General features: G+C 49.1%; 2 protein-coding genes across 3 annotated transcripts in view; one reads left to right on the top strand and one right to left on the bottom strand.

The window, feature by feature from the left end:
- Positions 1 to 14,275, top strand: part of TTC3 (tetratricopeptide repeat domain 3) — a 165,029-nt gene extending 150,754 nt beyond the window's left edge. For both annotated transcript variants that reach the window (XM_088443152.1, XM_088443151.1), the window contains exons 42-46: positions 1,509 to 1,840; positions 10,361 to 10,502; positions 10,584 to 10,706; positions 10,819 to 10,911; positions 11,124 to 14,275. In XM_088443152.1, coding sequence (XP_088299278.1) covers positions 1,509 to 1,840; positions 10,361 to 10,502; positions 10,584 to 10,706; positions 10,819 to 10,911; positions 11,124 to 11,231 — 798 coding nt within the window. In that variant the 3' untranslated portion in view covers positions 11,232 to 14,275. The remainder of the gene's footprint in view (positions 1 to 1,508; positions 1,841 to 10,360; positions 10,503 to 10,583; positions 10,707 to 10,818; positions 10,912 to 11,123) is intronic.
- Positions 1 to 17,008, bottom strand: part of VPS26C (VPS26 endosomal protein sorting factor C) — an 80,518-nt gene that overhangs the window by 12,927 nt on the left and 50,583 nt on the right. The window lies entirely within an intron of this gene.

The following is a 17,008-nucleotide window of genomic DNA, read 5'->3' as shown; positions in this document are numbered from 1 at the left end:
GAACACCTGTTAGTTGCTAGTAAGGTCGGGTTAATGGGTAATCATGATTTTATAAAACCTGGATAAAGAACAGTGGAGGAGGCCACCTATGGAAGGAGGAGTTGGTAAAACGCGTTGGGTATTGTATGACTGTTTGCTATAACCGTATTGCTTCTGGAATAACTGGTTGGAGGTCGATTAATAAAGTGCGCGGATGGGTATAGTTCTTATCAACTGCATATGAACACCAGCGGGCTAAATACATGCTGGTCACCACCTGTTCATTATCCTTGTTATGGAGGATCATGTGTATGGTGGTTACAACCTACACCCCTGACCTTATGTGCACCTCTTGGTTACTGTGTTTTAGAGCGCATGAGCGACGGCTTACAGCAGAGCTAGACAAACTTTTGTAAAATCTAGGAGCCATCTTAAAAGTTTAGAAGCCAGACCATCGTCCATTACCAAAATATATGAAAGCTTGTATAGACCACCACACATGCCCTTTCAGTGCCCCTCAACCTAGTAGTAAGCCCCCGGTAATAGTGCCCCCAGTAGTAAGCGCCTTGTAATAGTGCCCCCAGTAGTAAGCCCCCTGTAATAGTGCCCCCAGTAGTAGCCCCCTGTAATAGTGCCCCCAGTTGTAAGCCCCTTGTAATAGTGCCCCCAGTAGTAAGGCCCCTGCAATAGTGCCCCCAGTAGTAAGGCCCCTGCAATAGTGCCCCCAGTAGTAAGGCCCCTGCAATAGTGCCCCCAGTAGTAAGGCCCCTGCAATAGTGCCCCCAGTAGTACGGCCCCTGCAATAGTGCCCCCAGTAGTACGGCCCCTGCAATAGTGCCCCCAGTAGTACGGCCCTTGAAATAGTGCCCCCAGTACTAACCCACCTGCAGTAGTGCCCCCGGTACTAACCCCCCTGCTGTAGTGCCCCCAGTACTTAGCCCCCTCTAATAGTGCCGCACGCGCACACAAAAAAACCCACAATACTTGCCTTAGGCCACGATCCTGCGTCCGCTGCCGTCTCCCGCTCTTCGGAAATATGGGAGAGACGTCATGACGTCTCTCCCATAATGCCCATGGGGGGAGCCGTACGCCGGAGCTCCAGCTGCCGCTGCGGGGAGTTGGGAGTCCGCCGGTAGCATTTCAGCGGGTGCCCGGTAGGAGCTTCCCTGCGTCGGCGGTGGGGCTTGGAAATCCCGGTCGCCAGGACTGAAATCTTAGTTGCCATGGCGACCTGGCGCCCAGGATTTATCGAGCCCTGGCTTACAGTCCTGTTAGGCCTCATTCTCAGTGATACTGGCAGTGTGTAACAAGTACATTGGTCAGGCCATTACACAGGCGATTTTATGGAGACAGCTATCAGCTGTGGTCTGTTTGGTGTTCTGAAGGCAACTGGGACTGTTCGGTCCTTGTCAGCAACAGTTACAATCAAAGTGATGAATTATATCTGATCTCTTATCTGGTTCTAGTCCTTGTCCAGCGTGCTCTCCAGCAATGATTTCTATTATAACCACTTGATTTTCCCTTTGCAGATTCCGTCTCTGACAAGTCCTGCACCAAATGCTAGTATCAGCCAGTCATTTACTTGTACCCAGCCTAATCCAGCCCCTATCATATCTCCACTGAAGAAAGCTTCTGCTCCTAAACCTGCCAAACCCAAAGAGAACGAGAAGCCGCCCACTTTTCCTTCATCTAATATTAAACCGAAGAAGCCGGCACCGGTCTCTGCAAAGGCTCAGGGGGCAGCTGGCCCGGACCGGAAAGGAACTGTGCAGCCTGATGCTAGGCACCAGTCTCCTGCCAAAACCACGCTGTTTGATAAAATCATAATAGAACTGCACAACATATTTCCTCACTATGAAAGGTAGGAATCTACTTATGTACTCCTCATATAACGACAGGCCCTGGGGGGAGGCTTTATCAAAGCTGCTGATCACCGGCAATAGGAATACAAGCTAAACCAGGCTCATGCAGCATTTATTGACGTGCTAAAACTATTGGTTAAAGCCTCAATGTTCGGTGGCTTTGACAACCGGCCTCATAGTAAATCTGCCCTTACGAGTCTTTACAGGCATTCTCCTCTAGGGGGCAGGACTGCTCTCAGACTAAGGAGTAAATTTACTAAAGTGAGAGTTTTTAGAAGTGAGTTTCAAAAGTGATGTTGCCCATAGCAACCAATCAGATTCTGCTTAACATTTAACTAGCACCTTCTAGAACATAATAGCTAGAATCTGATTGGTTGCTATGGGCAACATCACTTTTTTTAAAACTCACTTCTAAAAACTCACTTTAGTAAATTTACCTCTAAGTTTCTCTTTCATCTGTCAGTGCAGCGTGTGACGTTTACCTGCATGTGTACAGGTGACAAATCTCCCCTCATCAGAATTCACTTTACCTTAGTCCTGTGACACACCTGGTGCGACGCTCTGCTACGGGTAGTGATGGCTCCTGTACTTTTTGAATTTAGCTTCTTATTCGCATCATGTTTTTTTAATTGATTTATTACCAGTTATTTATATAGCTCGCACACATGTAGTATTCTGCAGCGCTTTATAAGGAATATTTGGCCATTCACATCAGTCCTTGCCCCAGTGGAGCTTACACTCTATATTCCCTACCGCATGTACACTCACTAAGGGAAAGTGTGTGTCACAAGCCAGTTAACCTGCCGGTATATTTTTCGAGTGTGGGAGGGAACCCCCACGCAAGCACGGGGAGAATATACAAACTCCACACAGTCAGGGCTGTGGTGGGAGTCAAATCCAAGCTCTCAGTGCTGTGAGGCAGTAATGCTGAACATTACACCGTCCGTGCTGCATCCAGTTATAGCTTTTATAGTGTCCTAGGCACTTAGGGTTAGTATATTTGTCACAGAGGAATTGGTATCAAGTCACAGATTAAGCAGAACTAGTTGGGTATGAAATCCTGGCACTCGGGATGCCTGCTATCAAAAAACAGACAGCGGCATCCCCATGCTGAGAATCTCCCCTCTTGTCTGGATTCTGGTGCCGGTCTCTTGTCCCCAGTTCGGGATTCCAGCGCTGGGATTTTGCCACCCGGCATGCTGATTGGTCGGCATTTTAACTGCATCCCAGCAGAACAATACTTGACGCGATGCGTAGTGCGGCTCACGTATATTGGTCCTCAGTCTTTGTGCCTAGCTGTGTCACTCTAACTTTACGTGTTGCGCCCGTTGCTGCATCATAGTGGTCCTCAGTTCTGGCTCGCAGGATCTATAGAACTATGGAAATGGTTTCCTTGAGTCCGAGCGCCTGATTCTGAGTCGCACGTAATGCGGTCACAGTTGGTAAAGCCCCATGTGACTATCCTGTATTCTCCAGTCATAGGCATCTGGGCGAACGTACTACCCTCAGACCGCCAGAGCAGCTGTCATCACTAGTAGTGGCACGAACACCTTGCCCCATGCTTGGCGCAGGTGATGCGACTGTTAACGGCATGCGCCCTCCATACGCCCGACTCTTGTTACACACCCATGGGAGGCTTTTCTGACGCGCGGACACCGGGTTGTCACCCAGTAACTCCCACTCAGGCGTTGGTGAGAAGCGCATGAAATGGGCATGAATTGTCGTTGCTCCAAGTTGAGTATGTGGCGCATACACCGATCACGAAGAATCACAAGATACAGACCAATTCGGGCTTTGGTTCATCTCCGGATCAGGCCCAGTGTGTGCGTGGGGTTCCAAGGACAGAAGTCACCAGTCATTTTACATTGACTAAGTCTCTTTCTACTTCAGGGTCCATAGGGGTCCACAGGGTGACCTTGGGGTATAGCTGGATCCTCGGGCACCACGGAGTTAAAGCTTTTAGCTGCTCCCAGGGTGCACTTGGGTCCAACCTCCCCTATACCCCGCCCCCGAGCCACAGGCACCTCAGTTTAAGATGGTGCCCGGCCGGAGTCGGGTCACCCTGCGGGGGGGGGGGGTTAATTTTTAACTATAAGTTTTTTGTTTTTTTTTCTCTAGAGCAGCAGCGATGGGCTGTCTGTACAGACGCCCACGCTGCTGCTCCTTCTCCCTGCTGGCGCCGCGACGCCAGCACTGAACTGTGGATCGCGGCGGGGGAAGCCAGAGTCTGTACTAGCCGGACTCTGGTTTTCCCCGGGACTGCTGCCGGAAGACGCCGGGGAGATCAAGGTAAGCCACGCACCGCTGATTAGTGGCGGTGCGCGGGTTCCTTTTAAATGCAGTCCCCTGCCTCCAGTCTAGGGGACAGACCGGGGGCGCTAGCGGCGGCGGGCCCCCCCTCCAGCGGAGGCATACCCCGCCAGACCACTAGACCACCAGGGTAAATTAAGCGGCAAGCGGGATGCCGGCAACCCGGGGGTTAAATATGCTAGCCAGGGGAGGAAGCCTTCCCTGTCTAGCGGCTCCTCCCCTCAGCTCAGCGCGCCTTTCAGCTAGTAGTCTGGCGTCGCTGAGCTGCAGATACTCGGGCCACTCCTCCTCTGAGGTCTCCAGCAGCCATTTTCTTCAAGTGGCAGCGCAGATCTTCAGGGAGCACGCGGACCGGTCCCCCTGTGTACCTCTCCCCCGACAAGGACAGTGTACACAGCACTATAGCCCTCCCAGACACTGAATCTGGGCAGGTTGATTGTAGTGGAAAGGTGCAGTGAGTATATCTTCCTGCATGGTATGTGACTTTTGCTAGTGCTGCCTGTCTGTGCTAATTTCTACTTACTGTCAGCCTATACCTATCCCTTTCCTTCTCCTACAAGCCCTACAGGTGTGCGGGGGAAGGGTGTTTCTACAGACCTCACCTATATAATCAGGTATTTGTGAGGTCCGTCACATACAGTTGTGTGCTACACAGTACCATATTGTGGGCTGTTGTTTAGCACACTGGTGAGTGCGCACGTTTCCTAAGTCATGTCTGAGGAGGAGATTGAGCACTCCGGGGCTCCGGTATTGTTCTCCTGCAGGCGCTGTTCTGCAGGAGTGGATAGGGAGGATTTGTCACAGGACGGCCTGTGCGGACGGTGCCAGGCGCTCCCTGGTATGTCTAAACCTCCCATGTCGCAGGAGCCACCATGGGCGATGTTTTCCCAGGTGCTGGTGTCCATCGCGGACCGTCTGTCGGTCCCGACTGCCGCCCCTACTAGGGCGTTGCCCCAGCCTGCCATCCCCCATTCCCCGGGTGTCCCACAATTATTGCAGACTCCCCCGGGGTCTCAGCCTGTTGGTCCCTATGCGGGGTTGACAATGTATATTCAGTCCACCCCTGTGGCACAGCAGGCTGTGGTGCCGTTTCATGCTCCTGTGGCAGCTCCTCCACCCTGGGTGGATGCGCTTTCCCACACTGTCCAAGATTTGGCGGCGGCATTTTCGGCTTTTCAGTCGATGTTGCGCAGTGACGTGCCCTCCAGGGCGTCTAAACGCTCAGTCATGGCGCAGGCTGCGCATCTTTCGGATTCTGAGGGGTCCTCGGATGATGGTGAGGTGCAGGATGACTCAGCCTCAGATGCCTCAGTCCAGGAGGTAGACACTAAGTCTTCCATCAATGTGCGGGTTCTGGTTAAGACGGTGCGGGCCATTCTTCTGATTGAGGATGAGGCACCCGCTCCCAAGTCGAGGTATCCTAGTTTTAAAAAACCTAAGGTTACTTCTGCAGCGTTCCCCTTGTCTGATCAGTTGACTGATCACGTGGCGGTGGCCTGGCAGACACCCAGTAAGCGTTTCCTGCCACAGAAACGCTTGGCGTCCAATTATCCATTCCCGGATGCGCATTGTAAGAAATGGGAAACTCCGCCTGCAGTCGATTCCCATGTAACACGCCTCATCAGGAGTGCTACTTTGCCATTGCCGTCTTTATCCTCGCTGAAGGATCCTACGGACATGAAGGTGGAGACTTGTCTAAAGTCTATTTATTCTCTCTCAGGGGCTGTAGCCCGGCCGTCCATGGCAATCTCCTGGGTGGCCAAGGCCATTGAGGGGTGGGCCAACGCCTTGGAGGACACGTTTACGGATGAAGCTCCGGACGTCCAGAGTGCGTTGTTAGGACAGATGAGAGATGCCGCCTCCTACATTGGAGAAGCATCGTTGGATGCTAGCCTGTTGACCTCTAGGATTTCGGCGGCAGCAGTGTCTGCTCGTAGATCCTTGTGGTTGCGGTCTTGGAGAGCAAACGCGGATTCAAAGAAAGGCTTGGAGGCCTTACCTTTTAATGGAGAATTACTATTTGGTCCGGACCTGGACAAAATAGTTGATACCCTGGCAAAATCCAAGTCAGCCTTCCTCCCTTCAGCTACTACACCTGCTAAGGTCCGGAGCTCGGCCTTTCGTTCCTTTCGGGTTCTGGGCAAGGCAAAGGGTCAGTCCTTCCCGAGGCAGTCCGCACCCAAGACCGCCTCAAAGCCAAAGAAGCAAGCCTGGAGTGCTAGGCGCCCTTCTTCCAAGCAAGAAGATAAGCCTTCTGCGTGATGGGACGGGCCTCCCTCTGGGGGACCCCAGAGTGGGAGGCCGACTTCTTCAATTCGCCCAGTGCTGGCACAATACCACCACGGATTCCTGGGTGCGAGAAGTGGTCTCCTAGGGGTACGCCCTGTCTTTTCGGCACAGGCCGCCTTGCCAGTTTTTTTGCACGAGTCCTTCTCAGGACAAAACCAAGGCCTTGCAGGTTCAGGAAGCCATAGAGGCCTTGCTGACGGCGGGGGTCATTATACCCGTACCACAGTCTCAACGTGGGATGGGGTATTACTCTACGCTGTTTCTGGTGCAGAAACCCAATGGCTCTCATCGCCCCATCCTCAATTTGAAGTCCCTGAACAGGTTTCTCAGGGTTCCCAAATTCAGGATGGAAACTTTGCGTTCCATCATTCTGGCGATGGAACCGGGGGATTATATGGTCTTCCTGGATATCCAGGACGCCTACCTCCATGTGCCTATAGCAACATCGCACCAGCGGTTTCTGCGGTTTGCTATTCTCCACAACCACTACCAATTCAGGGCTCTACCCTTTGGTCTCTCCACGGCACCAAGGGTATTTACCAAGGTGATGGCGGTTATGGCGGCTCACCTTCGGAGCCAGGGAATACGGTTGCTACCGTATCTAGACGACCTCCTCTTGCTGGCAAGCTCCCCGGAGGTACTGATCCAGCATCTCCACCTGACGGTCGCTTGTCTACAGGCGCACGGCTGGTTGATCAACTGGAAGAAGGCCTCCCTCATCCCATCACAGCGGATGGTTCATTTGGGGGCCCTGCTGGACTCTCGTCAGCAACGGATTTTTCTGACTCCAGAGAAGGTCTCCTCCTTACAGCTGCAGATTCACAGTTGTCTGAGCAGTGGCAGAGTGTAGTGTGTCGCTGCACTCAGCGATGAGAGTTTTGGGGTCCATGGTGTCGGCATTCGACATGGTGGAGTTTGCCCAGTTCCATTCCAGGCCCCTGCAGGGGCTGATTCTTTCGGAATGGAACGGATTGCCACACAGGATCCGCTCTCAGATGCTGGTGTTGTCCTCGGAGGTGCCTCTGTCCCTAGCCTGGTGGCTGCAGACGGCTCGTCTCCTAGAGGGGCGCCCCTTTTGGATCCCGGAATGGGTTCTACTCACGACAGATGCCAGTCTCCGGGGTTGGGGGCGGTGAAAGGCTCCTTGTCACTTCAGGGTCGTTGGTCGGCGGAGGAAGCGATTCTTCCCATCAACATCCTGGAACTGCGGGCAGTATACAGAGCCCTGCAGTCGTCCAGCACCGCTCTTCACGGAAGGGCCGTTCAGGTGCAGTCAGACAACGCCACCACGGTGGCGTACATCAATCACCAGGGAGGGACTCGCAGTCGAGCTGCGATGTCGGAGGTGTCCCGCGTCCTGGCTTGGGCGGAGCGCTATCTTCCAGCTCTCTCGGCAGTTTTCATCCCAGGAGTCCTCAATTGGGAGGCAGACTTCCTCAACCGTTACGACGTGCATCCCGGGGAATGGTCGCTTCATCCAGAGGTATTCCAACTACTCGTGGACAAGTGGGGGCTGCCAGAGCTGGACCTGATGGCCTCCCGTCACAATCACAAGCTGCCTGTGTACGGGTCAAGGACAAGGGACACAGGCGCAAGTCTGATAGACGCGCTGTCGGTGAAATGGCTGTTTCAACTGGCTTACTTGTTCCCTCCGATATCTCTGCTGCCTCGGGTCCTGCGCAAGTTCAAACAGGACGGAGGCACACTGATCCTGGTGGCCCCAGCGTGGCCCAGAAGGCCGTGGTACTCCGATCTGCGGAGCATGTCCATTGACGCTCCGTACCTCCTACCTCAATGGCGGGACCTGTTGTCTCAGGGACCCTGTCTTCACCCGGATCTGGGTCGACTATCTTTGACGGCGTGGCTCTTGAGACAGCCGTCCTGAGGTCTCGGGGCTTTTCTAGCTCCGTTATTACCACCATGCTGAGGGCGCGCAAGCCTGCTTCCGTAAGAGGATCTATCACAGAGTGTGGCACATTTACTTTCAGTGGTGCGAGGCCAGAAACTATGATCCCCAGGTGTTCCGGGTTTCGCGTATTCTGGCTTTCCTTCAGTCGGGTTTGGACTTAGGATTACGTCTTTCTTCGCTGAAGGTGCACGTGTCTGCTCTGTCGGTGTGGTTCCAGCGCAGGATCGCTGCTATGCCGGACGTACACACCTTTTTCCAGGGAGTTTTGAGAATCCAGCCTCCCTTTGTGCCACCTGTGGCCCCGTGGGATTTGGCGGTGGTTCTTCGGGCCTTACAGGGTCCGCCTTTTGAGCCCTTGGAGTCAGTGGAGCTCAAGTGGCTAACTTTTAAAACTGTTTTCCTCTTGGCAATTGCTTCTGCCAGGAGGGTTTCAGATTTGGGGGCGCTTTCTTGTCGTCCTCCTTTTCTGATTTTTCATCAGGACAGAGCGATGCTTCGCACTTGTTCTGATTTCCTGCCTAAGGTGGTTTCCAGGTTCCACATTAATCAGGAAATTGTTGTACCAGCCTTTCAGTCGCCTGATCTTTCGGCTGGGGAGACTTCATTAGACGTTGTCTGTGCACTCCAGGTTTATGTGGACCGGACTAGTTCTGTGAGGAAGTCGGATTCTTTGTTTATCTTTGGTTTTCACAAGAGGGGTTGGACTGCCAACAAACAGACTCTAGCCCGTTGGCTTCGTTCTGTTATTATTGAGGCTTATATGCAGGAGGGTTTACCTGTTCCAGCCTCTGTTAAAGCTCATTCCACTCGGTCTGTGGGCCCTTCTTGGGCTGCTAGCCGTGGCGCCTCTGCTGTTCAGCTCTGTAAGGCGGCCACCTGGTCTTCCACTCAGACCTTTTTGAGGTTCTATGCGTTTGACACCTTTGCCTCTCAGGATGCATCCTTTGGGCGCCGGCTTCTCCTATCAGCACAGGAGCGTCCCCGCCCTTAGTTGGACTGCTTTGGGACATCCCCAAGGTCACCCTGTGGACCCCTATGGACCCTGAAGTAGAAATCAAGAGATATGGTAAGAACTTACCTTTGTTATCTCTGTTTCTACGAAGTCCATAGGGTCCACAGGGCACCCGCTCTGACACACCTGGCTTCATATGGGCTCTGTGACTGGTCACCGGTTTTCCGTCTCCCATTTCTGTGAGTATGGTTCTTGTGTGTTCCAGTCTTCCTTCTCTCTGTTTCGTCTCCTCCTCCGGCCTGGGCTGCTTACCAACTGAGGTGCCTGTGGCTCGGGGGCGGGGTATAGGGGAGGTTGGACCCAAGTGCATCCTGGGAGCAGCTAAAAGCTTTAACTCCGTGGTGCCCGAGGATCCAGCTATACCCCAAGGTCACCCTGTGGACCCTATGGACTTCGTAGAAACAGAGATAACAAAGGTAAGTTCTTACCATATCTCTTGTTTTATTCCATCATCCATGTTCCTCCCTAGGCATGCTGAATCCTGAGAGGTGGAGATGGCTACTTATAGAGAGGTGTTTGAGTCCCTGTCTGCTCTGAGTATGCATTCTGCGCTGACAGTACCAGCCTATGAGATGGGGATTTACCTGTAGCTATAGATCTGACGGGTTCCTTCTGTACTGTCAGTATAAATAAATCTCCTGTGAGGTCAGGACACAAGGGGCTTGTGTTAATGCAGGTAGGTTTGTTTGTAGTTTTCTTAGGCAGCCATTGGCGGACACTGGAAGAGCCATGGGGTGTGTTGATAGGTGCAAGGAGCCTCGGCACTTTACAAATGGCAAAAAAGCTCAGTCTCCTCCCCCCGACAGCTTTTCTTCACATTGGGTCTGGTTAGATTAGAGGCAATTCCCTGGTTCTAGTGAAATTATTGTCCTTACAGAATATGGATGTCTCCTCACTATTGCTGCAGAGTGGGCAAATGAGGCTCTTGCTGATCACGCCATGTAGTAATATTATATTATTTATCTCTGGTCCACACTGATGTTTTCAATGTTCCCCCAGTGCCGATCTTGCCAGTTTCATTAGGGATTTCCGTGTTCGAAATAATGGGACACTTTCTGGCTTCTCACATGAGGAACTCATAAGCCGGGTGACGGAACACATACTGGACTACCAGGCCAAGGTCCCATCCCCAGCCTCGCCGGTGAGAACCATCACAGGCTAATCTCTCGTCTCCGTATCTCAGCTGCGGCGATGTAGTCACATCTCACATTATTTCCTGCAGAAGCCGGCATCTACACCAGGGCCAGGCCGTGCCCAGCCCCCTCCTTCACCCCAGCCTAAGCAGCCGTGGAGAGTGGTCACCGGGGGAGCGAAGAACAAATGGCAGTGCGCTAATGCTTCAGAGGTGCGGTATATCGCAGTACTATTCATGGTCTTTGCTTAACCTAAAACTTTAGCGCACCAATAACGTGGTTAGGGGTTAGTCACCGACTATTTTTCTCTTTTCCTTTATACAGTCCTATAACGATGAACCCTGCATCATCTGCCACGATGAGCTGAAGCAGTTCCCGGTGCATCGGCTGGACTGTGGACACTGCTTCCACACACATGTGAGTATCGCCGTGTATCAGACTGGTCTATATAGGAAAACGCCGGTTGTATCATCTGAAGGGAAATGCTTTGTAAATTCGCATTGTTTTGGGTCAATATTCTTTTGCAAATAGCTGGACAATTCCACCACCTTTGTTCACAAATTGGTCAGAATAACGTAAATGATTGTCGCACAAGTGACATAGATTATAATTCATGTATCTCTCTGCAGTGCATCAAGAAGTGGCTGAACACTCAAAGCACCTGTCCAACATGCCGGGACCATGCTCTCCTACCGGAGGACTTCCCGGTCCTATCGGGAAGGATGAGGAATGTGTAATGCCGAATCCTTCCTTCCCTGGTACACTCCTGAGCTCGTTAGAGGACGTTTTATGAAAACTGGTGGACAGATAACTGTAACAAACATTAAAGCGGTTTCTAGAATCCTTGGCACCCAGTTAGATTGTTCGCTTTATAGTTTAGATTAAAGCATTGGAAGCAGAAGGATTACAGCATCTTTGTGGCTATACATGCACCAGTGGTTATACATGCACCAGTGGTTATACATGCACCAGTGGTTATACATGCACCAGTGGTTATACATGCACCAGTGGTTATACATGCACCAGTGGTTATACATGCACCAGTGGTTATACATGCACCAGTGGTTATACATGCACCAGTGGTTATACATGCACCAGTGGTTATACATGCACCAGTGGTTATACATGCACCAGTTGTTATGAATGGGCCTCAGTAGTTAGTGAGCAGATGGCTATTCACATTCTATAGTTATGCAGTTTCTCGTGGCTCGCTCACCCATCGCTTGCTTTGTGCCTTTGTCATTGCAGTGTCCCAGCTACCGATCTCTCTGTGCTGTGCTTCTTCTATTGGTCCTATACAAACTTTCCATATAGGTTATTCACTACTGTTGTATTAAAACCATATGACTTACAGAATGTTTAATTCATGTTTGACTTCTAAAGGTACATTACACACTGGACGATGTTCTGTATGAACGATATTGGTGAAAGATAACCCTTGAACTTTCTGTAGTGCAGGACAAACGATATTGGGTGTACACACTGACAGATATCCTTCAGTGAGGTCAATCTGCCACATCTCAGAACAGACCATTCTTGACGATATCATCCATATTGGCCTGCATGTACGGACGACCAAAGTTGATATCGTCCAGCGGGCGCACGCATCGTTGGTCGTTCAATGCATACACATGGAACAATATATCGTTGAAAGTTATCAGTCAAATATATCGTGTCGTGTGTATGCCCTTCTCTAAATTTCAAGGGATACAGCACATTGCCCCTTGTGTATGCCCCTTAAGAGACGTGCCTAGGACTAATGGGCCAAACCGGCTTGGACACTTTCTAGCCACATTGACAAGTTAGTATTCTAAAGCATTGTAATGTGGCCATTGCGTACGAGGGGTTTGCATAAGATATGTTTTGTCAGATCAAGGGGTGTAGACTTGGTACGCCAAACCTTCTGATTTCAGCACTCCGGCCGGCAAATGTCTAATAATTAGTAGAGCCGAGCGGTTCATGTTTGGATCACATTTTCTCACCAAGTTTGGATCTCGGAACAAGGCAAAATGTCATGTTTAATGGACAAAACATCATGTTTGCCCCATGAAAAATGACTTTGTCCCTTGTACTGAGATCCAAACTACTCATCTCTAATAATTAGTGATAACAAATTTACTGCAGTAAAATGGTAGCACAAGAGATTTCATCACCACCACGGAAATCGTCGGGCTACCAACATAAAGTGTACATGGCTAAGATGTATCCACAAGAAAACTTTGCTGCGCAGTAAATGTCTCTTTACCTTCACCTCTGCACCGCGTCCTACACTCACAATGTTTTCTTCCTTGATGTATGGTTTAAATATAGCTGATCTCAATGGAAGCTTCTTTGATATAGTAATTTTATATTTAAAAAAAAAAACATTGTCAATTAAAATTGATCACATTTTTACTGGAAAAAAGTATAAAATTATTAATGCAAGTACAAAATATTATAGTTACCATATATTGTTATATAGTTAATGTAAGTTTTTACTTTGCTGCTGGAGATGGTACATTTCTACGTACTGACTCTACAGTGATTGAAACGCCACAGCCCTGGTCAGGATTCTCCTGCTGCGAGCAGTACCGAGCGTGGCTGGCAGGGACCCTGCTGTTAGTGATTGGCTGGTCTCCCCTACCAAGGTCGTACAGTTTGTAATGGAAAACACTTAAGTATTTTGCTTAACAAAGAATAACACAATGTGTTGCTTTCTATTTTACTGTTTGCTGTTGCCTGTATAATTTTATTATTATTATTATTAGCAAAGTTTTATAGCTTTGCTATAAATCCCCTGCTCAATAATTTTGCGGGGGTACGGCTTACCGGTATAACGCCTTCGATATAGACACTTGACCACTGCCTGAAATCAGCTGTTGAAACCTCACAAAGACTCTGACGCTACTTGGCAGATGTTCACGTGATTTCAAGCTGAGGTCCTATTTCTAATAGATGGCGCTTATAACAGTAATGATGGTTTTAATAAGGCAAAATAATTTGAGTGTAGTTGCCATTTAAAGCTTTATAAACTGTGTATCAGTATATATTGGAATGGCAAGCTTATATTCCGGGAGCTCGATCATATACTTGCAAAATAGTTTTCAAAGTTTCCCACAATCACCTCTTCTTCTTTTTTTTTTTTTTTTTTTTATTAGTTCACTTTAAATGTCCAGTAAACTGTACAAGTTGATCCAGTATCTGTTTGCATTGTGTAACATTCACCAATATATGTGCACTTTGGGGGGTGTGGTATCCAACACTGATTTGCACAGCTACCTGTATACCAGTTGTCAGAAATAGACCCCCTGTAAGTGCTCTGTTTATATAGCGAACTGCAAAGTGGCCATTTCTGTGTCCTTCCTGAGGCTGAACATCTCTTATCCAGCAGAGATCACAGCTCCCTCTCCTTCAGTTTAAGCCTCAGTCCTGTTTTAGTCCTTTAAATTTTGCAAATTTTTGTGAATGTTACTCGTTGCTCTGAGAAATTACTAATTGGAAATACTTCACTTGTATGTTTGGGAACCCACTGACTGCACAGAGCAAAGGCAGCCATTTTGTGGTCTGTATAACACTCATGCACCTACGGCGGAACAGAGGACCAATAGCATGAAGTAGAATCATCCCTCTTTGCCTTTTATAATAGAAAACCGCCTGGTTTTATTTGAAAAAAACAAAACAAAAATGAATTACGTTCTGTTTCCTGTTTAGCCTTTATTTGTTATACTTAACGTTACCTATTTTTGGAAGAAACTAAATTCTTATGCATGTTGCCAAGTAGAATAAATTTAATTTCCCTTTACTGAATGGTTTCTGTGTCATTTGTGCCTTGGTTGGATATAGAATCCTAACACTGTTGTATTTGTCCACCTTCTGTATAGTGCAGTGATGTGTTTTCCCTGATTTTTTGTTAGTCTGAGTGTCTCCATGTAATGCCCCCAACAGGCTTACAGACAGGAAGTGCAGGTTTCTTCTCTCCATAGGGAGGGGGGGGGGGACACGCAGGCTTTAGACAGTGGCCTCTGGAGTAGGAGTCCGTGCACCAAACCGTTTCCTTCACCCAGCAGCCCATGCTCCGTTTTCCCTATACCCTAGCATGGTCAGTTTTTGTTTGCCGTCTGCAGGAGTTTAAACTGGAAGTGTGCGCTTACCCCCGTGTTTTTGTTTTGGATCTGGATCTCCCCTGGTTTTGGATCTGGATCGGGATTTTTTCTGGTTTTGGATCTGTATTTTTCCCCAAAAATTATATAAACGGCTAAAACCACATAATTTGGGCCTGTTTTTGTTCCTACAGTATTATTAACCTTAATAACAATCATTTTCAGGCATTTCTAGGCATTTTTAACCATCTCACAGATCACAATATTGATTTCACTATTTTTCACCAATATAGGCCAAAGGCTGCAGCGAGCTGGCTGGCTAAAGTAAGCAACAGAGCAGCGGCACAAACGCACGGCGTTTAAATAAAATATAGGACATATCTATGAAACATTGCCACACAGCCGTGGCAGACAGGATGGCAGTTTAATAAACTATAATAATGTCAGTCGGCAATGCCCCAAGTTGTGCAAAATGTAAAGGAAAGAGGTGCAAGATGGAATTGTCCCTCCCACCCACTCTTATGTGGGATAGTAAAAAGGACATTCACAGTTTAACAAACCAAGCACTTTAGCCACTAGGGCTGACACTTTCGTGGCTGAACTTGCTTTGTTTGGGCCTCCACAAAACAATTTTTTGGAAGGACTACCTTCAATTATTAAGGAGGAGGTTGATGATGAGGGTGTTGGTGGTGGAGATTGCATGTTATGGTCCAAACTGCTGGTACAGTTGCTGATACTTGACTGCTTGTTATTAAATTACAAATTATTATAATTTTGTTAAACAAATTGCATGAACTCGCTGCAAATGACGTAACAGGGAGGAGGTGCCTAGATGGTTAACATCCCTTCCTCTGCTATCTTTGGCTTTACAAATGGAACAGATGCCTTCACAATTGTTGTCAGAATTTAGATTAAAATAATTCCTCACCCGGGGGTTTGGCCTGACTGTCAATGGAGGCAGTCTAGTTTTTTCTGGGCTCTGGCCCTCTATAGACTCCGCGAGCCTCTATAGCCCTTATTGTGGCCAGAAGTACTAGCCAAGTGCCCTCCCCACACCCCTGTGCCTTCTATCACCTCAGTTAGTAAGGTTCGCGGAATCGGGGTGCGCTAGGCGCGCTCGCGGATTGCAGCCTACCTGCTTCCTCTCAAGCCGGGGACTGGACTCTGGAGACCGGCCGTAGCGGACCTCCGGCAGTGTTTGGTCGGCGACTCCCTGACTGCCGGCGCCCGGTGGAGCGTTCCCCGCTAACCACAGGACACCTCTCTGGACCCTGACCCCTGCCTCCCTACTGCTGTGTTGGGTCCTGTGCTGCTCCTGCTCCCGGGGACGGCTCCAGACGGTCACTGCAAACTCCGGCGGCCATCTTGGATTTTTTGCTTTGTTCCCAGCAAGTCCCAGCCGGGCTGTCAGCTTTACAGCCCTGATTGTCGGAAGTGCTTCCTCTTTGTGAGATACTCTGGAGAGCGTGGAGTGATTGGGGGGTGGTGAGTCCCTGCAGGGAAACTATCTCCTTTCATATAGCCCTGTTTTGTCTGCCCCCCCCTTGCTTTGGCACTGGAATTGAGGTCTGGAGATTTGTTGGCCCTTCAGTACCTGGTAACCTGCATAACTACCAGTCCAAGCCCCTTTTCACATGCCCCACAGGGTTAATATCATTTATTTTGTATGCTTTCCCCCTAATTTTTGTTCACTCTGATACTGGTATTGGCTATTTCTTAAACTCTGGCCCCCTCCGGTGGTACTTAGTGATTACTACATTAAGCTCTGAAAGTGGCATTTGCTATTTATTTTAATTTTTCTTTTGTCTCTAATGCTCCCCTCGAAGCATACGAGCTAAAGATGTACGTTTAATATTACCACTCAGCCTGCCTGGACCAATATTGTAGAACCCTGTGTCTTATTTCTCATACGGTACCTTTTTTTGTTTTTAATTTTCATTACTGCCTCACTATGTCGCAGAGAAGTAAATAACCTCCACTGTCCACTGCAAATTTTTTCGGATCTAAATCTAAGGGCTCTCAGAGTTCTTCGCTGCTTCCGGAGTCCCCGTCATCTCCATGCTTGTCTGACGCAGGTATAGATCCCCAAATTCAAGCAGTTATGACGGGTTTGTTAGAGGGAGTCCAATCTGCATTCAAACAAGAGTTATCTAAAGCCATAACGGAATTTAAATCAGAATTGACTTCTCTCGGCAATAGAACAGATGCTCTGGAATACAAATCGGACGACTTATGCCACTCCCAACAACGCCTTGATAAAGAACTTTGCAGACTTCATGACGAGATGGAGACACTCAAAGAAAGACAAGACCAAGAGAATCGATCTCGCCGTAATAACTTGCGTATCCGTAACATAGAAGAATCAGTCCTTTGCTCTTCCTTGGCATCATTTCTAAAATACTTTTTTCAAGACATAGTGCCAATCCTCACAGATG

This window comes from Taudactylus pleione, unplaced genomic scaffold, assembly GCF_031769625.1.
Source record: "Taudactylus pleione unplaced genomic scaffold, aTauple2 ptg000327l, whole genome shotgun sequence".
Taxonomy (NCBI): Eukaryota; Metazoa; Chordata; class Amphibia; order Anura; family Myobatrachidae; genus Taudactylus; species Taudactylus pleione.
Note: the sequence above shows the minus strand (reverse complement) of the source record. Positions and strands in the feature narration are given on the sequence as shown.